The sequence below is a fragment of the Scophthalmus maximus genome, chromosome 17, assembly GCF_022379125.1.
Source record: "Scophthalmus maximus strain ysfricsl-2021 chromosome 17, ASM2237912v1, whole genome shotgun sequence".
In the NCBI taxonomy this organism is placed as follows: domain Eukaryota; kingdom Metazoa; phylum Chordata; class Actinopteri; order Pleuronectiformes; family Scophthalmidae; genus Scophthalmus; species Scophthalmus maximus.
The window spans coordinates 6,326,864-6,352,454 of NC_061531.1; the positions used below are offsets into that span (position 1 = coordinate 6,326,864).

The following is a 25,591-nucleotide window of genomic DNA, read 5'->3' on the forward strand; positions in this document are numbered from 1 at the left end:
AATCTTTTGGGCTTTTTAGATTTGAGTACGACTCATCATAGGGTGATGATTACAATTAACGGTGGTGACATCTTAGTGAACAGCTGTTTGCTGTTTGCTGTTTTTTTCCTCTTTGGTTTTGTAGTTTCACTGGTTTGTTTAGTTTTCATAGTGGGATGCGGCGCGGAGCATCGCTCTGCTCATTCCAGGACCGCGACAGACAGCTGCTCCGATGATGACGGCGCTTTGGTGGCAAATTAATTGACAGTGGAAATCAAAAAGTGCATCTGAGTCGGAGCGAAAACACACGGAATCTCACGAGTATCTTCATTTACCGAATTACCCCAAGGCTTTTTATCCCAGCTTCACCGACACAGGATGTCATCCTCCGAAAATGCTGCGTCACGTGAAGGTATGTCGACTAGTCATCGCACTTTGACTGACGATCAGAGCGACACTGTGCCACTGCACTGTGTATAATAACTATTTCTATAAATATCATACACACAACCTAAACAAGCCTAAATAACAATAATTATAAGAAATAAGAATTTAAGAATGAATGAGAATCTGACATTCTAAAATAGTGCATGTACTAAGACTGTACTTGTGCCACAGTCGGTGAAGCGTCAGCACCATCGTCAGAGGCCGACCCCCTGAGGCTCGTTCTGTTGGGCAGGACAGGAACAGGCAGGAGCTCCTCGGGCAACACCATCCTGGGCAGGACCGCCTTCTGTGTCGACACCTCCCCATCTTCTGTGACCACACAGTGCAGCAGACGGACCGGGACAGTAAACGGGCGCAGCATCTCTGTGATCGACACGCCAGGGTTCTCCCACACACTGCTGCCCCCTCGGGAGGTCATGGCAGAGGTGGGCCGGTGCGTTGTGCTGTCCTCGCCGGGTCCCCACGCCTTCTTGGTGACCCTGCGGCCCGGCAGGTTCACACAGGAAGAGAGGGACACCTTGGGGTGGATCAAGGCAACATTCGGGCCGAAAGCCACCAGCTTCGCCGTTGTGCTGTTCACCTGGGGGGACCAGCTGCGGGGCAAATGCACCAAAGACTTCCTGGAGGAGAGCAATGAGCTGCAGGAGTTTGTCAGCAGCTGCCAAGGAGGCTATCATGTCTTTGACAACAGTGAACAGGACAAGACCACAGGCTGCACACAACAGGTCGTACAGCTCCTGAAGAAGGTAGACAAGATTGTGGCGGACAATGGAGGCGGTGTCTATAGCAACGAGATGTTTAAGGAGGCCGAGAGGGCCATCGGGGAGGCACAAGAGAGGATTCTGGGAGAAAGGGGACAAAACTTGGAGTCTCCTCAGAAGGTGGCTGAAGTCATAGAGGAGCAGGGGCCAGAGTTAGAGAGGAGGAGGAGTAGGAGGGAGGAGGAAGAGGCCAGGACCAGGGCCGAGAGGCTCTTCTGGTGCGAGCTGGGGACTGCGCTGGGGAAAGGTGCTGCCGAGGGGGCAGGCATCATGGGGAAGGACAAAGGGAAAGGGAAAGCTGTGAAGACGGTGAAGGTGGTGGAGAGGGCAGCAGCTCTGGCAGCATCGCCGCTCTCCATCAGTTCAGCTGCGAAGGCGGTGGGAGGCGCTGTGAGAGAGGGAAGCAAGGTGTTGTACAAGCACCGCAAAACATTCCTGCACTGATGGGATTCTCGATCTGCGAGGAAATGCGGTGGTTTCTTTCCAGGATACAAAGAAATAGAGGGTCTGGTCTTTTATGAACATAGAGGTGATTAATTGTGAAATAACTGCCACTGTGTATTATTCATCTAATTCTATCATTCTTTAACGCTGCCACAATGCACCAGTATGTTTAGACCATACTGTTAATGTGTGTGTGTGTGTGTGTGTGTAAGGGGAGTGTGCAGAGAGAAACGTAAACATCCTGGTATGTGTCAGTCCTCGTGAATGGGCAATATAGAACAAAACCACACCTTTGAGTTGAGTGAAGCCGCATGTTATAATAAAAGTAATGTCATAGAAATGGTGTGCGATTCAACTCCCTGTCAGTAACACATTTAACAGTTTTAATCAAAACCTTTCCAGAAATTCAAGACGCTTTAATGCCATTTTCCCATTTTTACTCACTGACACAACAGGAGAGGTACGACAAAACTCCACAATAATGTTTAGCCCTTTTTTTCCTCCCATGAAGAAATACATTTTAATACAAAAAGACGACGCAGAATAGGAAACACTCAAAAGTTAACATTCTCTGCGATAAGTAAAATAATGTTTGCACATAATAGACAGTTATTTATGAAGTGTCTCATTACAGAACCACAGGAGGAAGACACTGTGGAAGATTATAGAGAACACATTAACAAATACTACAATTTTTTACTAGAAATGTCGGGGAAGACTGAGTTTGGCAAATGTGGTGGTGAATAGAAGTGTCTGGGCACTCTTTTAGCTTCAACACTGGATCTGGGTCTGAAAACTAAAGCTGCACACAATTTGACAGAGTGCTGTACAAAAATGCTTCTGTCAACTTCAGGCACATTTTTGTGAATTCATCCTCTCGCTACCTAAAAGGGAAAAGTAAGGACAAATACAGTTTCCAAAGTGTTATTCACTCAGGGACACACTTCAAGTGTCACGTTTGCATTTTATAAAATAAAAAAAAAAGCATCACAAACTTATACACATACATACGTACACACACACTCGCAAACGCACACAAGACTCGCTCAAGAAACTACCAGTCAGACAGAAATTCAATATGTAGAGGTGAAATCATTTTGGTCTAGAGAATGAAAGCAGACCTTTAGTCCCTTTTCTAAAACACGCGTACAGATGAAGGGCCGGGTCGGGTGGCCGGTACGACGCAGGCTTCTGTGTTAAATGGGCATCGGCAGGCTCATCTTCCCTTTTCCCCGAAGCACTGCACACAGACAGGGAACAAAGAGGGAGGACGAACAAAGAGGGAGGACAAACCAGGAGTGAGAATTCGATTTTTTAGTCTGAGACCTAAACATTTCACTTTTTCCTCTGTTTACCAGGTGAGCAAACACCAAACACCAGTCACCTGACCAGATTCGTGTACTCTTTGCTATAACTGCTGCGTCGAATAATACTTAACCTCCTCAACTGAAAAAGCAGGATTCATTACTACACATCTCCCAAGAGACAACATATTAATAACAACACAGTTGTCTGATTGATACATTGGCAGCGTACTGCACTGTGTCCGTATACTGAATTTTGCTTCACTACCTTTGCTTCATATAATTCAAATTAAATCTGGGTTTGGGTATTTTTGGCCATAAAAGACAAAAGTTTGGGCTAGTTTAATCAATTATAATGAGCATTTGTGATCCTTTATGATATCTTAAATTAAGCAAGTGAGCAATTTCTCAAGAAAGGTGAAAATACCTGTTATTGCAGCTCCATAGACAAGGAATATAAAGATTAAAGACAACACTGCGAATAATAATAGTTAGCTTCTAGATTTTCCCCACTGATCTGAAGGGATCCCATCCACAATCCTCCTGAAGCTAAAAGTCGTTACACTAGATCGTCCCCCTTTACAATCGTTGTCACTCACCCCTCGTGAAGTAAAGGTAGAAGAAATCACAGTAGAAGATGGTCTGCACAACGCCCGACACCACCGCGATCTGGTCAAAGAAGCCCTCCGTGTGGTAACGCCACACCCAGTTGGCTATGTAGAGGGCTCGGTAGAGGCCGAGGAAGAACAGGTAGTGGGTGGTGATGGACTCCGCCTCGCCGGTCTTGGTGATCATGAAGAGCTGGGGCATTATGGCCACCGACTCCAGGAAGATGGAGAAGGTCCAGAGGATCTGGGAGGAATCGGCAGGAGGGTGACAAAGTTTCAATTCAAATTAATATGATGATACACAGTACATTAAAGTCCCCTTCCACTCAAAAAAATGTTTCTGTCCTCTAAAATGTCTGACATTGACTATAGGGACTTTTATCTGAGCAAATGTTGTCACTATAGAGGTGTTTTTACATTCCTCTCCTGGAGGGGGAGATTTCTGTGTTTCACTTCTCTGCAATTTGAAGTTCAAACAAATCCTGGCCAAGCAAGGTTTGGTACGTCACAAATACAGAAAACCAATCACTGTCGAATATGCAACGTGACTGGAGGGGATCTTTAAGCAACTGTACTGCTGGATGCAGGACATGTTTTGTCCCGTCCCATTCTGCAGCACTTACCTCCAGTGGGGTGAAAGCGTAGTTCTCCAGGAAGGACAGCCCGATGACCGGCACCAACAGGAACTCCACGCGGAACGTGTCATTGTCCGAGTTGAACGTGTTCTTGAAGCGCATGTAGATCAGGTACACGGTCGCGTAGGACATACCCAGGAACACCACCTGAAACCAGGGCCACGGATCCATTATTGTGAACGTTGTGAACGTCCCATGAACACCCAGTGAAACAGTAATGGTGAGACATCACGGTCTGTCGGTGGCTGTTCTGCAGGTCTAACTTTCTGCTGCCTCTTTGTGCAGATACAATTATTGTGTGTGTGTGTGTATCTGGATTGACATGTTTATTATAAAAACTGTTTGTGTTTTCACTGGGATTAGGGTTAAGGGTAAACTTGAGTGTATTTAACTGTGTGTGTGTGTGTGTGTGTGTGTGTGTGTGTGTGATCTCCACACTTACCTTCATGACCGTGTTGTAGGGAGAAATGAAGACTGTGAACAAGTCCAGGTACCTGGTGGTGAATACTAGTGCAAACAGCACCTGAGACTTCCCAGAGATGCCTAAAGAAAGACAGAAGAAAAGGAAATCGATACAATGAGATGGGGCATTGCTTGCAACAGAAGACCCCAGAGATGACCCCCAGAGTGGACCCCCAGAAGACAGACAATTGTCATGTACTGGTCCTGAACAGTTTTGTGGTTAAATGGCTGTAGTGCAGCTTTGGTTAGTCTTAACAGATTTCGGGCTGCGGTGTAATAGGTGGAGCAGGCGGCACGGAGCTCGGTTCACATTGCCACGTCGCTTCCACTCGTGCAGAACCACTCGCCATTGTGCAAAAACCGAATAGTATGTCACACAAATCCGATGCCTGCAGCATCGTGTCGCCGCTGTATCTGTCCTGATGCTGCGAGTGGCGCGACGAAGAGGTCGCGGGGGTCACAGCAGCCACCAACAGCCCCCGGTGGGTCAAAGTGCGGCGGTGTGTCGAGTGTCGAGCCTACCGGCACAGGACCTGGACCTCCACACCTTCAGCAGCAGGATGATGATCGCCACCAGATGCGACACGTCACCCGCCAGACGAAAGACGTTCATGTTGTTTGTACGTGTGCGCTTCGACAGCAAACGTGTGGACGCTGCAAGCTCGCGGGCCTCACGCGTCCCCGAGGAGACAGGGCGAGAGTCGTTCTGCCGTAAAAAAGAAGAAGAAGAAGAAGAAGAAGAAACAAAAAAGCGCACACAAACTTTACAAAACAAAATTAACGCGAGACAAAAACGCCAGCAGGACTCCAGGTGAAGGGTGTGTGTGTGTGTGTGTGTGTGTGTGTGTGTGTGTGTGTTGACTCCGCTCACAAAGTCAGCTGTGCGTGTGTGTGTGTGTGTGTGTGTGTGTGTGTGTAGCGGTCCAGGAGGAAAGTTGGTCCAGAGGAGGTGACGTGGCTGACAGCTCACGCAGCAGGAACCAGCGTCAACCTCACCCGGATCCGTCGAATGTGCGAGTTTCCGGTTTTCAAAGTAAAGTAAAACCCGCAAATGCTCAACACGCGCACTTTTCGTCTAGCGTTTACAACTTAAAACTCAGCATTTTCTCTCTGTGAAATGCACTTGTACCACGAAGGAACTCGACGTATACTTGGGTGTCTATAACTATCGTCTGGGGACTTGTTAAAAATAAGTTCTCGTTTTATTTGGAAGGCAAAGTCCCTACATATCCGTCGTGTTTCGATTTCTCTGGCTAACTTGATGCTACTTTGAGGTTTGGTCGGATTCTGTACTTGGGTCCGGTGGGTCATCCTCAATAAACACTACCCTTAGGAAACAGCAGATGGCGATAGGCTGCAGCTAATAAAGTATTAGACGAGTAGACTTTTCAATAAAGGAAAGTACTTGAAATGATTTCCTTTTTTAAACACAACAAGTCAGAGTAGCTTATTTTACTAAACTGCTAAAACTTAAGAGTTAATTTCATGTAGATATAGTCAATTTGATTCAATACCTTATAAATTTATAAATATAAAAAGTATCTATCTATCTATCTATCTATCAATCACCAACATTTACCTATCTTTTGGCTTAGAGATAGTATAAAATGAATACAGGCTATATTTGATGTGATTAGATGTGTAAATTTAATAATGTAATCAGACTGCGTTGAAATGATCCAAGCAGATGAAACTAGTGGAATGTATTTGTAATTGTGTCCCATAGTGAATGATTAATAATCATCTGTGACAGACTCTATTTGAAAATATCTCATTATACACTGGGGGGGTTCATAAGTCTCCTCCAGCTCTGTGATGGGCCGTTTCTGTTTCTGTTCTAGTCTAAATGAGACTAAAATTAAGTCCTTAAGATTATCACAAATGTTTTTCTTGAAGTAAAAAGACTCTTTGTTCAAATGCCACAATCAGACAATCACACATTTGCTTTTCCAAAATCAAATGTCTGATTACTGATGCTTCAGGAATCTAAGTCTGCATCCCACTGCAAACATGGGACTTTTATCCAGTGAGAACTTTTGGCATAACTGAACTTCATGCTTTTTCAATGTTTTTAAATACCCTCCACCCTCCTAACTGTCCCGTGACATTTTCTGACTGCTCCACCTACCTCCCGTTCCTCCTAATTCTGCTCCGTGATTCACGGTGAATAACTCACCCTCCATTTCTCATCACTGGGTTTTTCGCCCCTCCTATGAAATCCCACCGCCTCCCTCCTCCTCATTCTTCCTCCCTCTCACAATAACCTACAGATCCTAGCCAAATTCTGACATCACACTTAACGCGATCCCCGCATCCCACTCTCGTGTTTGATGCAGAAGAATAAGCACAGGACACCTAAGATTGCAGAGGAAATGCTTTCAGCCTACTTCGAGTGCATCTGTGGTGGTGCAGAGAAGTGAGGGGGCACCGCGCACCGACCGAGAGCACCAGCCTCTTCATACACCCCGAAGCATCTTCAGAGCTTGGCCCCCCATCTTTATCTGACTCTAGTTTCTTCAAGTTGAGTATTTCTCAAGCACAAGTGTTCATATTATAAGAAATGTGATGCACGAGATGGTGAGAGAGATACATATGCAATGAAAAGAAATTATAACGCTGCTAATCTATATGCACCATATGCGCTAAAGTGATGCCTCATTAGTCTCACATTTGTGACAGAGAGCAGGAAATGTACCGTAGAGGACATCCTCTGGACAGCGCTGACACATGCGTATGCTATATCGTAATGAGGGTGTGCTGAGCAAAAGGTTATGGGAAACTAATCTGACACACGGGCCTGATTATCAGCTATTTATACACACACACACACACACACACACACACACACACACACACACACACACACACACACACACACACACACACACACACACACACACACACACACACACACACACACACACACACACACACACACACACACACACACACACACACACACACACACACACACACACACACACACACACACACACAGTCCAGTCTGCCCCGTCTGTGTTGGCACTCATGTTATTTAGTGTCTGACTCTGTTCAAACTCCTCTCATCTGGAAGCTTTGACTATAATGGATGATGGCCTATTTATCAATGTACCAATGATAAAGTTGTTTTATTAATTGGGAAGCAGTTGAAGACAGTGGATTTCCCTCCACTAAGGAAGGGTTGGGTGCATATTGACAAAGACATATTTTCTTCTAACTCCATAAAGAATCCAGAGAAATGGTGAATAACGGCATTACATTTCTCTGTTGTGGGTAGTACTACTGCCCAGTGTGGCTGACCTGTAATAACCAGCTGTACCTATCGTTCATATTTAGATCTTTTTGGCCGTTTGTCCTGATGAAAGTTGGCAGTCCAACAATGCTGTGAAATTGTCACATTGGCAGATGTAACACCCACTTCCCTATTCAACAAACAGTATTTTGAATAGAAGAAGCCCCCCTCTCCTATAATTTAGAAGGCAGAAGGAAGCGGGTGAGCAAGAGGTGGGTAGGTTTCCATGGAAACAGTTTTTACACAATTCAGGTTTCAAAATGTGGATTCTGGATAAAGACATTTCTAAATGAATCTAGCATGTGTCTCTGGGGATCAGAGCACAGTGAGACAGTCACTCTTCATTAGCCAGCAGAATGACCAAACACTTACTTGTAATGATTACCTCAATGGCGGGAAAAGAAAATAATATATGAATGTAACACTCAAACACGATACTAATGTGAGAGACATGGTCATTCGTTAGAGATAATGCACTGCTTGAGTTTAAACTGCTCAACTTCACATTACAAATTCAGATTCGAAGGAATCTGTTAGCCACAACATTCAATTTCTCTCCGAGAATACATCAATAATCTGACGTGCTAACAGGGACAAACGTGCATAAAACGGCAGATTTGGTTTTGACTTCTTTCATGTTATTGCTTGTGACTTCGACTTTTGACTGTACGTGGGCCTTGGCATTGCTACTTGTGGTGCGACATCACCGATCATTGGATGAGACCCGGACATTTACTACTGCAAAACCCGACAAGTTGATCTTACTTCAAAAAAAAATCTCGGAAACCGATTGCCTTGAAAAAGAGTGAGCAGCGTGCTCGAAATCCTCCACGAACATTGTTGACTCGAAAGAAGTCTTGCCCAGCCACAGGTCACATTTGCTCACCACTTGCAATAAAAGGTCAATCAAATGACGGTCCTCCCACCTTGCATCCATTACGGACAGATCACAAGATGTGAGAGGTGCCCTGCTGCAACAAGACAGCACTTCAAGTGCAATGTCGGTGCTAACAGAGCTGTGGGGCTCTGGTGTTTTGACTGTGTTGTTGTTTTACAGGCCAGAAATACCCCTGTATTACTTGTTGTTGTTCATCCCAGTATTACTGTAATGTGTTTGCCTTTCTATGATGACTATGCAAACGGGCGTGTGCAGTTGAATGGACGTATGTATTTTTTGTTTCTGTTGACATATCTGAATGTGTTTGGATGTGTGTATTGTGTGTATTATGCCCAAGACAAATTTCCCACTGGGACAATAAAGTCTATCCTATCTTATATTGTAATCACTGTGGTGGTGCACAGTTTTAAACTATTGGCCTCTCGACCACTTTGTTTCCAAACCCCCCCAACATTTTCTTTGTCTCCCACCTGTTAGCGGTATCATCTCTGCCGTTCCTCAAAGAGACCATAGAAATCATGACTCAAATGGGTTCTCGCTCGCTTACATGGGCACATCAGGCTTTATGCAACACCTACACATGCTTAGTAGTCTCATCTACTCTCCTTTTCTCTCTTTGCCTTTTTTTCTCATCCTCTCCTCTCCTCTGCCCCCACCTCCCCTCCGAACCCATGCTCTGCACAGGGGAGATTGACACAGCATTTTCAGCAAGGGGTGCATGAGTATGCAAGGGAGCGTGCGCACAGACAGGATTACATCAAGTGAAGGAGGCGGCGGAGGACAATGCGGGATTAAAAGAGAGAAACAACAGGGATGAAACAAGAAGTGATGAAGAAGAAACTAAAAGGGGAAAGGATCACAAACCACGGAGGTCTAAGGATGTGGGACTTTGGCCCTGGACAGTGAAAGTGGGATTTTAAGAAGTGGAGCTGCACAAGGAATTCAAAATACAACCAAGTGACAGAACAACTAACTTGGGGGGGGAGGGGGGTGAGTATCACTTATGATCAACCAAATCAAAATGATATAAAAGTGTTTTTCGGTATCAGCACATGTACGCAACAATAGTTTGAGTGATAAAGTAATATATTTGTTGAATATACATATTTTACAACCATGCTCTCCTGCGTCAGACAGAAGAAAAAAAAAGCACACAGTATGATCAAGTAAACAGTCGTACTCCTTCATCACCTGGAAGCATGTCAGGACAGAGCAGGTGTAAGATGTGCCGCAAGGCGATGATGTTGCGGCACACTGGTTGATTTGCTTCAAACAAACGTGGTGTGATACGTTACACACAAACAACTCTCTCCTATTTTTTCAAGCTTCCGGTCCGTTTCCAAAGTTAATCTTTGTTTTTGGAACACCTTGAAATCATCCAAAAGGAAATATATCCCCAATGATACCAGGTACCAGGGGTTAGGGTAAACAGAGAAAAGTGAAAAAATGAATTTTTAGCTTGTTACACACATGGGGAAACTGTTAAACAGGGCTGTGATTCTAGTATTTTATGCAAACTGTATGTTTGCTATAATTTACTCATAATGTGGTCAAAATGTACAACTAGTGTTAAATTTTAGTTTAGAACAACCTAATAGTTGCGGGAAACATTATCAATGTAGTTTGCCTCGATGATTTCAATCTGACTTACACTTGTATTTCACTCAAGACAGGACTGATGGCATTTTTAGGACCAGCTATAGATGACTTAATGAGATGCAGATGATAAAATGCAATTGTGGGGGGCCCTATCTGTCCAAAGTATTTAATCCTAAAATGGGATTTAAACAATTAAATGAATAAATAAATGAGAATTTTTCTCTAACTTAGTTTACATGTCTTTACTTTTAAATGTGTCACTGGGATGATTTACATTTTGACAAGTGGCAACGTGATCATGTGTTCCAACTGATCTATAAACATCTGCACCTGTCACATGATCTGTCGCATGAAATATAAGATGTTTTGCAAAGGTAAAAATAGGGCAATCTGGGGAAAAACACTGAAATCGTTTCTGACGCGAAACCAAGATGGAAGTTGTCTGGGACGTGATGGCAGTGTGGGAATAAATCCGGGCATGGCTGACTGCTTTTCTGTGGGCTGGCTCGTGACAAGCAGAGGTGAAACCGTGCAGGCGACTTATTGATCAGTTTTCACAGCACACGCTTGTTTAACAAAGAAAAAAGAATGACGTGAAGTAAACCTTCTCAGTGGAATGATGATAAATATATATATAACTATTTATGATTAATTAGGACTTTTAACACGAGTCATATAAGTGAGAGGGATCCTTAGCTTGGATTAATCACATCACAAATGTTTCTCAGATACTATCCTTCCCTTAACAAAATGAATGTAAGAGGCTTATTCTGGGCTTTGAATGCCAGTAGGTTTAAACAATAATATTGACAGTCAGATTTGCTGTTTAAAGCAGAAAGCATGTTTAAACTACATATTCCAATTTGCCAAGGGATCTTGCAATTTTATACAAATCTGTTATAAACAGTCATGAGAATTTCCTCTATTCAGTGACCAGTTATGAAGAGTGTATGACCTCCCATATTTGATCCACTAGATGCCATATCAGGACAAAAATCTCAGGTATTTACACTGAAAGTATAACTTATTTTCATGGATGATGTAATAGTGTGTCATCAGGGGACATTGTTGAAGTATTTAAGGGAAATGGACACTATTGCATCTTAATCCCAGTCCCCCCCACCCAACCTGCTTGTCTTTGTCTTTCTCTGTGAGTCTGTTTTGGGATTAACAGTCAGGAGATCTCCAGGAAGTCACTTGTTACAGAACGACCTTTCTTATTTTAGTGTGAGAGATTATGACTGACTATTAATCTGTGATTTATGAGATTAGGAAGGTAACTCAGTAATGCAGGGATACAGTAAAAGACTTCCGTAACACAGCAGTATTGCACACACATACAATATGGCTACATAGACGGCACACATGGAAATATATGCATACCAATCATATGTACATTGCAGAGTAGCTGCAACAAACCATGGTCAGTTAAATTCATGATTAATTCCTCTTTCAATGCATTTGCTGTTGGTCTTTAAATCGCTTATTCTTTCAAAATATTCTTTCCAAAATCAGACAATTAAATTTTAGCTGTACAAACACACTATTTAAAATCTAATACGGTCAATGGTAGTAATCAAAATTAAGGTTAAACTGTGTTAAAACATTTTAAAATCATTAAAAAAGTTTCTAATGGGAGTGAGGCCAAATCATATGGAAACTATGTCTGATAAAGCAAACAGATATGTTCCTCTTCTCATTTTAATATCTACTGCGTAATATGGATCACAGAAGTCTACATTAACCGTTGACTATTTCACCTCACTTAAAATCTATTTAAAATCAAATGTAGACATTGTGTTGCTGCTCTTTCTTGTACTTTCAATCCCCTCTCTCTCTCCCGCTCTGACTCATGTGATAAGAGCACTTAATATTGTATACTCTCCCTCCCCCCCGTCTGATGACTCTCCACTCCATCCCTCAAATGCCACAGGAGTCATGTTCCTATGGAAACAAGCTCCAGTGAATGTCCCTCGGTTTTTACCTGGTGACCAATAGCTGTTTTGTATCGTGAGCGTGTTTCACCTCTGCTGGAACACAGCTTCAGCACCATTGCACCAAAATGGAATCATCACTGATGATTGGATTGTTGGTCGGTTGCATCTTCCTTTTATAGATACAAAAACAAAACACACCTGTGTGGAGACATACACACACAAAACGTAAATATATAATCCTCAAGTGCAGTACGTACACATGGAGAATGGGATATGTTTGTACGAGTGTCATTGTAAAGGAAGATAGATCATATCACCTCCTGATGAGGTGCAAATTATTTTGAAACTAACTGAAATGATATGAAATGCATGATTTGTAGACAGAAATGACAAAAACAAACAGCTACAACCTGTTTCAACCTTCAGCTTGTATTTACCATCTGCTTTGTGTTAAGCTGAAACGATTATGTGAAAGGATTTTCTCTGTATTTCTGGACAAAAATAAACCCCCTCCAGCTGTGCCCATGTCACTTAAGGCTCAGGATCATTCTTGAGAAAAGCCGTTGGGCTTGTACTTTGTCACAGGAGGGCAGTTTTGGGCTCTGGTGCAGTGCGAAAGTTGTAGTCAGACCGGAATCAAATGAAAGATTGTAGATGAAAGATTTTGAGGCACATTATGGTGCCAGATGTGTCCATTTTTTCCAACATGAGCCCAAATTCTGAACCAGGAAGGTGTTTGAAATGGAATCAAAGTTGTCAACAATGTACTATAGTGTCTGGTTTACCATGCATGTGTATATAATTAAGGTGTGTTAATCATGTAGATGAAAAACGACCACAAACCCCCACATGTGCAACATGATTTCAGACCCGCAAATATATATATCTCTGAATAACACAGTAAGACTTGAGACTTATGAAAAGATAATCCTTTCATAGCTGTATGTTTTCTCAAGAGCAGGGTCAGACAAGGTCACAGCTCCTTAAGATATTTCACAGAATCAAACCATGGATTATGTCTAAATCCACATCTTTAATTTAGTAAAACACACAACAGCCAGACTAGAAACACAGACCCACAGCATGATGTTTAGACATGCAAGGAGATGAACAGTGATGAAACTATATCAGATGAGGTTTAAAAATTAGCTCAAGAAAATGTTGTGTTTATCAAAGTGCCTTTCCTCGGTCTGATTCACAGTCAGTCCATCTGGAATTAAATAATCCGAAGTATGGAAGATAGTTTTCCTAAGGCAATTTGATAAGCATTGTCGCCTCACAGGAGGAAGGTTCTGGGTTTGAACCTGCGATGCTGGGGACCTGTACAGGGGGTGTACCCCGCTTCTCGCCAAATGTCAAATGAGATTGGCTCCAGGCTCCCCGTGACCTTCCATGGCTGGGTGATATAGATAATGGATGGAGGGATGAACTTAAAGGCGCTGATGTGGGCTAAATTGACTTCTTCTCCTCTTTGCAGTAACTCAAAAACAACCTCCATGTTGGAAGACCTGATCTCTGGGAGCAGGACAGAGTCTGTCCTCCGACCCTGCCCCCATACCAGTGATCATTGGTGCCATGGGAACAAGTAGGACCAACAGGTGAGGGGATTTATAGCAATCTGGAATCAGGATCCTTTCTAGGAGTATGCTTGAAATGCAATCGAATCTTTCCTGGTGCGTTTTTATAAAAGCCTGAATCTGCCCCTGAAATCTAGGCCTCATGTCTTCAATTTGCAACAAGAGCATTTGGTACAAGGTTGTAAGCTGCCATTTCTGAAGATCATTTTGATATTCTGACGGTTAAGTGTTACTGCACACATTTTATTCATAAATCAATAATTACAATTCCCCTACAAACAGCTATTGTTTAAGCAATATTTCTGCTTAGACTTTGAAATCAATGGAGATTATGACTTGATTGATGATGTCATTTTAATATTCTCTTTAATTTGTTTTTGGAGTTGAAGTGTCAAAGGGGTATCGCTGCATCCCTGCGACAGACCAGTTTTATCAGGAAACCATCTTTTTTGTTGTTGTTGTCTGGTCTGGAAATCTCAACATGGCCTGAGAGAAGGAGCCTGTTAATTTGGCGAGCGTGTCAGGGTGAGTCAGGCCCGGCTCAAAGAAATGTACATCAAGCAGATCCTTGGAAAGACCAAGGCCGCCCTACGCTGTCCTGACCGGCCGTACACAAAGAGCTCCCCCCCTTCAGACCACCGCCATAAGAATGTGACCATCAATGTGTTGAACAGGTTCTGTTCTGAATGTGCATTAACATGGTATTTTAACTTTATACCACCAAGTCTGATATGATATTGAACTTATTATTCTGGTTCCAATATGTTATAGTTGCTGTATAACTTTGTGTGCAGTTGTCCCAACTGTGTTAACAGCTATGACCTGACCCGGACAAAATGTTGACACGGACTACAACAAGACAACCCCTCCCTCGTCAGTGGATTAATGAATGATTGAGTTAAGTAGCATATTACGAATGTTTAAAATGGGTTGTCTGACTGACACTGACTCATGTGTAATCCAGTAATCTGTGAGGACAGCATAGCTAAACTGAACTCACCTTCCCAGCAGGTAATCCTCCATGTAAAGGAGAGAGACGGGTACATTTGATTCATACACTCAGGTGACCGGGGGTTTAGTGAGTCTGAGTGATGATCGATAAGTATTTAACCGCTGTATTCACTTACAGTCTGTTTCTTAATACTGCCCCCATCCCTTAACCCTTTGATGACTGATGTATTCTCCTCCATTTGCTCTGTCTATGAGATGGTGCATAGTGTCTGTATGGACTTTAAATGGTACACAGCGAAGTACACAAGGATCAGTAAGATTAATGGTTCCATAAACTCTCCCTGTTCTTTCTTCCTCTTCCCTTACTGCTCAAACGACTGTTTCAGTGATATTGGTTTTTTTGTTGTTGTTGTTCTAACGTCAATTTGTGTAGTTTCCCCAATCCTTTAGTGATGGCAGTGTGGGAGCACTGGAAACTGCATTTAGACCATTTCATTTGTCAAAAACTTTGCAATGAAGCACTCAAATGGAAGTTTGGGATATATTTTCCCCCTGAATAAATAAAAACATTCTTGTTAATTTAATGGCCAGTTTGAATGTGTGCAGGAATTGTGGAGCCTCGTGTTGGTGGCAGACAAGTCACATGTCTATTAAAAAAGGCCACTAAAAAGTCGGCTGTTTATATCAACCATTTGTAAAATGAAGGTAAATTGCTGTTATATCACATCAATCCCATCTCTGTTGTTGACAGGTACGGCATTGTGTCAGACATTTTACCTGAGGAGGAACGCCGAAGGATCTCTAGCTTAGGACTCCAGAACGGCCACAGTTCCACCAACTTCCAACTGCACTCAGCCCGCGACACAGAGACAGAGGACAGCCAGAGGAGGTCGGGAGCCTCTGCTGCGAGGGGTCAAGGAGGGATGAACAACTACAACGGAAAGGTTCTGACAAGGGGCTCCAATCAAGTACGGAGCCGGTTTGTAAAGAAAAATGGACAATGTAATGTTGTGTTCAACAACATGGAAGAAAAGAGGCAACGGTACCTAGCGGACATGTTCACCACCTGCGTGGACATCCGCTGGAGATATCTGCTGCTTCTATTCTGCACCAGCTTCATGGTGTCCTGGCTTTTCTTTGGTATTATCTTCTACACTGCCTCCCTGGCACATGGGGACTTTGAGGAGCACCCCACGGTGAAGGGTGATGGGCCGGTGGTTGGGGGGTTGCATGGACCCACCTCTGGACACACAACCGGAGGGCAGCCACAAAGGATGCCCTGCATACTTCATGTCCAGGGATTTGTCGGGGCACTCCTCTTCTCCATGGAGACCCAGACCACTATTGGTTACGGCTGGCGCTGTGTTACTGAGGAGTGCCCCGTTGCGGTAATAACAGTGGTGATCCAGTCCATTGTCGGCTGTATCATTGACTCTTTCATGATTGGCATCATCATGGCTAAGATGGCGCGGCCGAAGAAGAGGAATCAGACCCTCATGTTCTCCAAAAATGCTGTCATCTCCCTGCGTGACGGCAAGCTATGCCTCATGTGGAGGGTAGGCAACCTGCGGAAGAGCCATATTGTGGAGGCTCATGTCCGTGCCCAGCTCATACGGTCATACGTCACAGCTGAGGGCGAGTTCATCCCCTTGGAGCAGATGGACCTAAACGTGGGCTATGATGAGGGCACAGACAGGCTGTTTCTTGTATCCCCACTGGTCATAGTCCATGAGATAGATAAAGACAGCCCCTTGTATACTTTAAGCCGAGCCGATCTGGAGACAGACGACTTTGAGATTATTGTGATCCTGGAGGGGATGGTGGAGGCCACGGCTATGACCACCCAGTTCCGTAGCTCGTACCTTGCTAGAGAGATCTTCTGGGGTCACAGGTTTGAGCCAGTGATCTACGAGGACCGAGACCGCTACAAGGTAGACTATGCTCGCTTCCACAAGAGCTATGAGGTGCCATCAACACCTCACCTCAGCGCCAAAGAGCTTGACGAGGCTGCGAGCCGGCCCTCTTCGGCTACTTCTCCCGTCTCCGCGTGTAGATCCACACAAGACTTGATTCCCAGGTCGCTGGGTGCCTTCTGTTACGAGAATGAGGTAGCACTGAGCTGCGGGGAGGAAGAGGACGACATCTTTGACTCCTCTCAGGCTGTAGGGAAGGAGAGGGCAGAGGAAAGGAGGACTTCAGTTTCTGCAGACCTCCAAAACATGTTCCAGGACAATGTGACCATGACATCCGGCAGTCACAGCGTCATGTGTGTTCTGGACATGGACAATAACGAGATGGAATTTGACATCCTACAGACAGCCATTCCTCTTGATCCTGTGACCTATAAGAGTGAGCACGAGATCTAACGAACAGAGCAAGCTCCGTTTTCCCTCCTCTTTCACTCACAAATTTGGACCTGTCAAAGGATTTCTTGGTGACAAGTTCATCTTTGGATTGCATGTACAGATATATTAAAATCCCTTTGTTTTGCCAGTGTGGTTCTATATTCATATTTGACTGTGATTTTCCTCTCATGGAGATTAAAAGTTGAGAAAAAGGAGAAGGCAGATGCAACTGCCGTCCTTCGGGAGCCATAACAACCAGTCAGACTGATTTCGCAGGAGGAAAACAAATCAGAGGTTGGCTTTAAGCCCTCTTAGTTTGATTGTTAATTCATAAACAAAGAAAAGCACACCAACAGAAAATGTCCGGAAACTCTAATCATGTTTTAGACTGTAAGTACATTTTGCATAGTTTAAAAACGCACGCTAGTTGAGAATTCCCTTTTCTTCTGTCAATGTAAACAAGAGATTCTATGAAAGCAATAGCACTTTTGACGAACCTCTCCTCCTTTCTCAAGAGGACTTGGTCAAGATTTAAATGGTCTTTTTTTTTCTTGTTCATAGAATTCAATGGTTATCATTCCTGCAGTAGCAGTAGTTCTTTGCAAAGTCTGCTATTTGCACTTTTGTGAGTACGTCTGTTTTGTTAAATCTTTTTCCTGAAAAACTTCAAAAGCCTCCCTTCATCTAGGTGTTTTAGTTTGCGTCAGTGAGAATCTGCTGATGTTGATTTCGCTGTGCAGTTTACCAACAAGACCATTCCAAGTGCAATCATTAACAGTAGCAGCAGCAGTTTTGGTTTTAATTAAAAATGGGATAAAGATTCCTTTTTCACAGATTACTTGATTTATTGCTATTGAGGGAGAAATTTTGAAACTTTTATGTGGAAAACAGATATTAAACATTTAACTCAGTAGAAAACAAGACTTTTATTAGATTTCACATACTTATAGTAGTCTAATATTAATTTACTAGTGCTATAGATATAAGGCAAAGTAGGCTCTTTTGTTTAGTTTATGAATCACTTCAAATCACTTTTCTCTTGGTTTGTTTCTTGTTGAGGTTGCAGCCAGTGATAACAGGAACAATACTGAGAAGTGGCTTTAATTCATGCGCGTGCTGTTGTCGTTCGCCAAAGGTCTTGAGATGGAAAGTGAAACGCAGAGCGAAGAGTATAGTCTCTGAAAATGTGCAATACGTCACTGGGTATGGTTAGAGAGCATAAAGTGTAACTGTGTGTCATAAGAATTACCTTGAAATGAGATGTCGCGATGGTTGTATCATAGATGACTTTCAATAGTCAGTTGCTCTCCTTTTTTGCGGGCGCAGAAAAGCATGCTGGGAGAAGCAGGACAAAAAAGAAAATTTTATTCACAGAGACACTGATTTTGAAACACTGGCAATTAAACTACTGATTGTAGTGGTGATCAGTCAATCAATCAGGCAGAAACTAAAAGGTTTAAATATCAACTGAACATTTGTTGATGACCAGATACAAACACTACAGCCTTCCTGGCAACTTCTTCTCACTGAAGTCAGACTGACTGGTGCACCAACAGATGTCACATCACTGAGCCTCGCCAAATTGATAAAGAAGTCTACACTTTGAAGTATATACCTTACCTGATAATATATTTCTTTTTTTGTTTTTATCAAAGGTTAGGAAATTCATGAAGACAAATCCCAAAAATGTGAAAATGCTTGAAAGGTTTTGACTGCCAGCGTTCATAAGTTGTTTGGAAATGCCAGTTTTGAGTCGTGTTATGCTTCAGCATGAGCACAACAAGAAGATGATTGAGGTAAATGTATAAGAGACATAGTATTTAGTTTTCCTTGCTGCAAAGTCTTCCTGCTTCGTATGAATCAAAAGGTTTTCCAACCTCTGATTGCATGGAGATAAAGTCGCACAAAGCAAGATTTTGTCCTTATTGAAATGCCCTAAAAAGAGGAAAAAGAAAATCTCAAGTATAAAGCACTTTACTCTTCCTTGTATGTCTTTTGATGTTGCAAATAAATATTTATATAATTTCGGTTGTTTCTCCATTTTTTATTGAAGGTCCATCCTGTTAAAAGAGCTCAGACACAGTCGCTTTTCTACCGCAGCTGCGAGTGTTGAAGCTCCTGTGTGCCGCTAGATGCCTCTGCAGCCACTTCTATCGCAGCAGGCTTCAGCAAAAAACACTGAACAGTAATGGCACTGAACAGCAGTGGAATTCAAACCTTTGAATTTATAAAACTCTGTATGAATTTATGAATATACTGGGGGGGAAAAAAACACGGACATTAGATTTGAATATGATTTTTGGCCTCCACATCTGGTGAATCTTTTGGACAGCGCTGATTTTGGACGATTTGCAGTGGGTGAGACATCTCACAAGAGACAACGCGAAGGTGCCAGGGAGCTCAAAACAGTCGAGTCATCGACTGAGACGTCATTTTACAAGTGCAGGGAAATCAGTTGGCTTGAATTTGTCTTTTACTTTATGACAAATTACTGAAGAGTGTATCACTTTAGATCAAACTTACTACTTGAGGATTTGTTTTATCTATTCGTGACGCATGTCACGCTTGGAAGAACACTCCACGTGCCTTATCATTTTGAATTAAAATTCTATTTTATTTGTACACGGCCAAATCACAACATGCATTATCTCAAGGCACTTGACAGCCGTACAATTTTCCTGGTGCATCGTAGATATTATCACCAAACAACTCATGTACCAGTGTTTACAAGCAGGGTGGAATACAATATTGAACTAATGGATACTGTGCATATCGCAACATTTAACGGTAACATTTCATGACAAATTTGAAATTTTTCAGTGTCACTGATAGTTCTGTATGTAAGCAATGATTCACAGTGAACCGTCTGTTCAGCCTTGTCACTGTGATGGATCAACTGTGCAAAAGCGAAGCAGGAGCCAGATAAATATCAGCAGACACAGTGAAAGGGCTCGCTTGAGACGTTCATGAGATCCTGGAGAATGTAGGGCCGCTCTGATTGATTGCCTTTGAGGACCTTTATGTTAACAGAGCATTCAGAGGAATTCAGGGGAAGAATGACACCACAAGTCCTCTGAGAAGAGCTTTGAATTCTCTGTGCAACGTTCAGTCTATTCCTCTAGGGTTTAATGAGCTGGTAATTATGATTCTAATTAGGGTTCTGCTCACTAACAGATGTTTGAATCTCAGGATACGGATTCCTGCTACAATAATGCGAGGTCACTCGGCTCTCCATAGCATGATGGGAGCTCAATGCACTGCAACTGAAGAAGACGGAGGGGAATACACAAAGCACAAGCTTTTGTTTTTCAATGCTTTTGCTTTTAAAATAAACATGAATTAAATGAAATTCTACATTTTCAAGTATCTTATTGTCTGGTTGTGTTTTGTGTATTTGCAGCATGTTTGAATAATTTATTATTTTTATATTTTTCACCACAGTTTTATATTTGGTTGTGCACTCTCTCGGCCACCGCAATGCACTTGATGATTTTCCCGCTTCAACAGGCGAAACAAGGTTAAAAAGAAAATAGAGTGAGGGTAATGTCAGTCAAGTGCGATCTATACACAGTCTTTAGGAGATTTCTAATCAGGCACAAATAAAACCACGGTGATGCCAGCAAGCCACACAACTACGCTTCAAAACACATCAGGCATGGTGTAAGTAAAAATTGTATTTTTTTCAACATAACTTTTTGCATAAGATAAATAGTCGCGGCAGCATGGCTGCCTTCACACTGCAGCTTGAACAGCGCAAATTCAGTTTCTCCGACATGAGCACAAAAATGCGATGAGATGAGTCGTGTAAATTACAAACTTAATTTGCTGTTGAACTCATGACTCTAAAATACGTAAATACACAAAGTGTCCGTGCCAGAGAGATTGAACACATTGGTTTTTTTTTGGAGTCTTGTCTTGGAGACCAGCAAACACTGTTGACTTTAGGATGAACTGGTCAACATGGTCTGCAGAGATCATGGAGCAAAACTCCTCATGAAGTGGTGGCCAGTGCCCCCTGCTGGCCAATCATTAGGAACTTGTTGCCATTCTGTGCAGTCAGTGCCGAGTTGTCCAGCATCCATCACTAACATATTTGAACTAAGAAATTAGAAAACTGAGCATGAGTTGCTAAACCGACTTGTTTATAATCATCTTTTTACATGACACAAATAAACCACAGCATGTGGATTTGATTTGGGTTGACCAAAGACCTCAATCTGTCTGATTAGGGTTTTTGGTTTCTTCCACGGGCAGGTGAGATTTCACATTTATCTGCAGATTTAAGCGTTACAGGTTTTTTAAGGCTCTATTATCTTCAGCAGAAGAAGCAGAAAAACAAGAAGAAGAATCTCAGAGGGAGACTGCATTAAGATTTTCACCTTCTTACACTGGACAGGTTTGGAGGCAAGAATTACACTGCAAAATCTATGGTGCTGCTGGAAATAAAGAATCTTTAAGCTCACTGGTTGTGCAGGGACTGATTCAACTAGTTCAGAGTTCAGAGAGGATAAACATCAGTGCAGACCGAAGCAGGCACATCACCAAAGGTACCTTTATCATCACCTCTGGCATGGTGGACATCACAAGCAGTATTATGCTTCAAAAGAAAGCACCGACAGCTGTGTTTGTTGGGAGTTTCTATCCTTACATCAATATGTAAGGTATCTTTCACTGCATATTCCCATACCAATATTAAATAATTTCCCTCCAGCTCTCCTTTTTCTTTCTCGATTTTAATCAGGTTAAAATTACTCACTATTGGTGTCACTGATAACAGACCTGCCCCTTTCAGCCCTCATGGTTGTCCTCACTTGATCTTTGTTTCATTACAAGTCCTCCGTTCTCTGCCTGTCAGTCAGCCTGTTGCTGTTCCCATGCGCAGGATCCCTGACGGCAAACACAGCAGACGTGTCGGCTCTCTGGTCCTCAGGAGAGGCACTTCTGTCGGCAGATGAAAGGATGAAAAGAGGGAAATCAGGAGGAAAGGGGCAAGCTGCCCAGTAACTGCAGGCCTCGGGGCCATCGTCGTTTCATTAGCGAGTCAGTGAGTGAATGAATGAGTGTGATGGTAAAATAGGAGCAGTCGTGCTGGGCCACATCAGCTATTAGGGTGATTTGGGGGCTTCCACTGACTCCTTTTGTGTATTGTTTCCGGAGTGAACGACCAAGGCTCAACAGTGAGCCTTTGTGTGGGACATTTAACTGCCTGTTAGCATGCTAATTATAGTGTGTGTGCGTGTGTGTTTGTGTGTGCGTGCGTGCGTGCGTCTTATATGATGTGTCCATCGTCGCCTGGTTCTCAACCCTGACCCTCCATCTCTCTCCTGAGATTTACACTCCTCCGATACCTCTTCCTTCATTCTACCCGTCAATGTGTGATCACTGTGTGACCTCTTTACAAGCTCCTTCCTGTTGTTTTTGGTCTATGATCTTCATTTCGAAATCTGTGTACACCCAGTGTCTTCTTTGATCTCACCCTTTTATTTTTTTGTATTTAATTTTTTCCCCCTAATTAATCAGCTGCTTCTGATTCTGCTATGCTTGGATCAGTTTCGCTTCAACTCCAATGTTTAAACATTAAGCCTCTCTTCTCAAAATCAGCGCAGGACATTTTCCTCACATTTAGCTATGGTAAAAGCTAATTTCAGACGTGCCCCTCTTTCATCAGTGACAACCCCTCCCGCAGACGCTCCAGCCATCTTTGAGCCTGCGCTTCCTTTCCAGCCGCCTCTCCTGTTGCTGGATTAAGGGGTGTACGATTACAGATTCTCTAAATCTTTTGTCCCAGAAAGGTGAATAATGAGGATGGCAACCTGCCTTTTAAGAGTCAATTGCGATAACAGAAAAAAAAAAACTGTAGGTGTTTATGTTATTTTGTTCATGACTCTATGTGAAACTCTAAAACAAGTTGCACTCATGTGTGGTACTCTTATTCTCCATCTAAAAGTAACGGGAGGCCAAATCAAACCATAAAAATACAAGCTGTGCATTTCCAGTCACTCAGTCATCTCTGGCTTTCTATCACTGAATTGTACTTCAGGAGCTAAATTCAACGTTTCCCATCACTGGGCTGCTCTCGGTATCCTCTCTTGCATTTTCAAAATAAACAACAATCAAATCTGTTCAAGTTTAAAATTGTCAGAAGCCATTTTGATTGTCCAGTGTCAACGCATATCCACATCTGAATCAGATGAGTGATGAGTCACACTGTTGGTATTCTTGTCGAGTCGTGTGTTGACCAAACAAATCAACAGGCCCCTTGATGTCAGTCAAATACTATTATCACAATTGATCATGAGGAAATACCATCAGATGGAGACGAGACTGAGCAGTGACAAACATCTCTCGCAGACCGTGACAAGGCCGGACGAATATGGACGAATGTGAGTAATGGGCTTGAAGATGCAAAAAAACAGAACAAACAAAAAACACAAAGTCAATCACTCAGGTTGACATAAATGACAAGCAAAGTCGAGAGTACTTGGAAACTTTGTGCATCCTCTCTGTTGAGCTGCAGTGTTTTCATGTCGAAGTGTCTATCAATGCAAAATCAAGTGTTATCCGTCTTGGCAGGCCCTGGTTTTTAAAGATCATTCGCAGTTTCCTCGTCTGAACTATGACTGACTTGTCTAGTCATGCTTTATTCCATTTTGATGGCTGTTAGTCGGGACAATTTTGAGTCCATGATCGCTGACATATTTGTTACTAGTACCGTATTCAGACAGCTGTAGGTCATGTTACTAACCTTTACATTTTGTACACTCTGGTTGCTATTTGCTCCCACTGTGCATTTAATGCGTGTCCTGAGTTTGAGCACAGCTTTAAAATTCCTGACCTTTAGGAGAAAATATGGAACTTTGTTGTCTCCGTTGTCCCTGAATAACAGCTTCACTGGGATGCAACAGTTTTTGAATGTTTGAATTTCAACTCTTGATCGCAGTATGTGGGATCCCTCTGTGTGTGTGTGTGATAGTCTGGTGTGCACTTATAGATGGTACAAGCACATGCGACCGACTGTGTCTTTTCGTAACTGAGTGTGTTAGTGTGCATGAGTATATTTGCCTGTGAACAGTATTCGGCACGTATGTGCAGATTCACATTTCTGCATGTTGTTTCCGTGTCTGCTTGTGTGTTTTAGTTGAGCGCATGTCTGTGTGCGTACGGACACCCACGTGTTCATCGTCCACGTATGTGCTTCTGTCTGTGGGTGTGTGTGTGTGTGTGTGTGCGTGAGCAGCTGTGGGCCCTGTGTTTGAACTCTCGCTCACATGGGCAGAGTGAGGGAGGGCCGCAGGCGATGGGAGAGGGGACTGATGCCCGACAAACTCTCCATCTCCCTCTCCCCTTTCATCTCCCTCTACCAGCCTCAAACAACAAACTCTTTCATTCAGGCATCTTTGCGGCCAGTCGCCCCCAGACCCTCCAGGCCCCCACCCGTTCACGCTGCTTAATTGAATGTTCCGAGAAAAACTCATGATTGGGAAGTGACTTTTTTTGTCCTCCTCCTTTTCCATATCTCCTCTTACGAAGCATCACCCCTCTTCCTTTTCTCCCCAAGTCAGTTTTTTTTTTTTAATTTTCACATCAAAACAGCTTCTGTCCTGTTGGGTCGGTAAAGCTCGGGACAATCTGCCCTCTGAACTGGACGATGCAATGATGTTACAAGTTCATCCAATGAGCAGCCAAAAGATGCCAGAACATTATATTATGTCCAATATGATGTTACAATACTTTGAATACAACGTTGGTTTCTTTCGAAGGACCAGCATTCACTCACACTCATACTAGACTTGATGAGGTGGTCTGACAAGTGGAGGGCCAGTTATGATGAGGTGGTCTGACAAGTGGAGGGCCAGACAATCCATGTTTGAAAATTGAATGACATGGATGTGAAAGACTGAAAACCAGCTCCTGATTTGTTGGACAAATGTGTGCAACAATATTATACGATCATCTTACTCATTTAACTGAAATCCACTACATATTGTGATATAGGTAAAACAACGCAGCAAGGTACGTACGGCTCCTACAGATATTTGAGATATACGCACATATTCAAGTCTATGCAGTTAAGAATGATCTGAAAAATGGATCTGAATGAATGTTGTCATATACAGTTACATTATTGAAGCGTTAACACTGATGTGTGATCATGTGCCATGGTAAGCCATTTCGCAATTTTATATCCTGTCAGCAATGTAGTGTAATTTTATCACGATAAATCATATCTTATGAGATGATCATCTGTTTTGTGTGTTTCTAAAAAATCTATATTTAACAGGTATTAAAGGTTGAAGGTCCCAGTAAACTGTACGTCATATTGTATAATTTTTACTAATGCATAATTACTGA

At 42.9% G+C, this 25,591-nt stretch overlaps 3 protein-coding genes and 1 long non-coding RNA gene across 6 annotated transcripts; 2 read left to right on the top strand and 2 right to left on the bottom strand.

Annotated features, from left to right (window-relative positions):
• Window positions 1-19: 19 nt before the first annotated feature.
• On the top strand, window positions 20-2,629 carry LOC118288656 (GTPase IMAP family member 9-like). Its single transcript, XM_035614970.2, has 2 exons — window positions 20-391; window positions 598-2,629. The coding sequence occupies exons 1-2, from the start codon at window positions 358-360 to the stop codon at window positions 1,629-1,631; spliced, it is 1,068 nt and encodes a 355-aa protein (XP_035470863.1). The 5' UTR covers window positions 20-357; the 3' UTR covers window positions 1,632-2,629.
• On the bottom strand, window positions 2,033-15,797 carry kdelr3 (KDEL endoplasmic reticulum protein retention receptor 3). 3 transcript variants are annotated; one of them, XM_035614971.2, is made up of 6 exons: window positions 15,672-15,797; window positions 5,163-5,346; window positions 4,621-4,721; window positions 4,167-4,325; window positions 3,535-3,787; window positions 2,033-2,871 (listed from the first exon to the last, which is right to left on the bottom strand). In XM_035614971.2, the coding sequence occupies exons 2-6, from the start codon at window positions 5,251-5,253 to the stop codon at window positions 2,828-2,830; spliced, it is 648 nt and encodes a 215-aa protein (XP_035470864.1). In that variant the 5' UTR covers window positions 5,254-5,346; window positions 15,672-15,797; the 3' UTR covers window positions 2,033-2,827. The 3 variants fall into 3 exon arrangements, with proteins under 3 accessions (XP_035470864.1, XP_035470865.1, XP_047184295.1); XM_035614972.2 differs by lacking the exon at window positions 15,672-15,797 and adding an exon at window positions 5,512-6,068; XM_047328339.1 differs by lacking the exon at window positions 15,672-15,797 and having other exon boundaries at window positions 5,163-5,487.
• Window positions 9,527-19,264, top strand: kcnj4 (potassium inwardly rectifying channel subfamily J member 4). Its single transcript, XM_035614965.2, has 3 exons — window positions 9,527-9,820; window positions 13,844-13,964; window positions 15,646-19,264. Exons 2-3 carry the CDS (start codon window positions 13,942-13,944, stop codon window positions 17,258-17,260), a joined length of 1,638 nt encoding a protein of 545 aa, XP_035470858.1. The 5' UTR covers window positions 9,527-9,820; window positions 13,844-13,941; the 3' UTR covers window positions 17,261-19,264.
• On the bottom strand, window positions 16,913-24,622 carry LOC118288659. The gene is made up of 3 exons (XR_004785908.2): window positions 22,051-24,622; window positions 18,489-18,574; window positions 16,913-17,054 (listed from the first exon to the last, which is right to left on the bottom strand). It is a non-coding gene; the product is annotated as an uncharacterized LOC118288659 (long non-coding RNA).
• Between the last annotated feature and the right edge of the window lie 969 nt (window positions 24,623-25,591).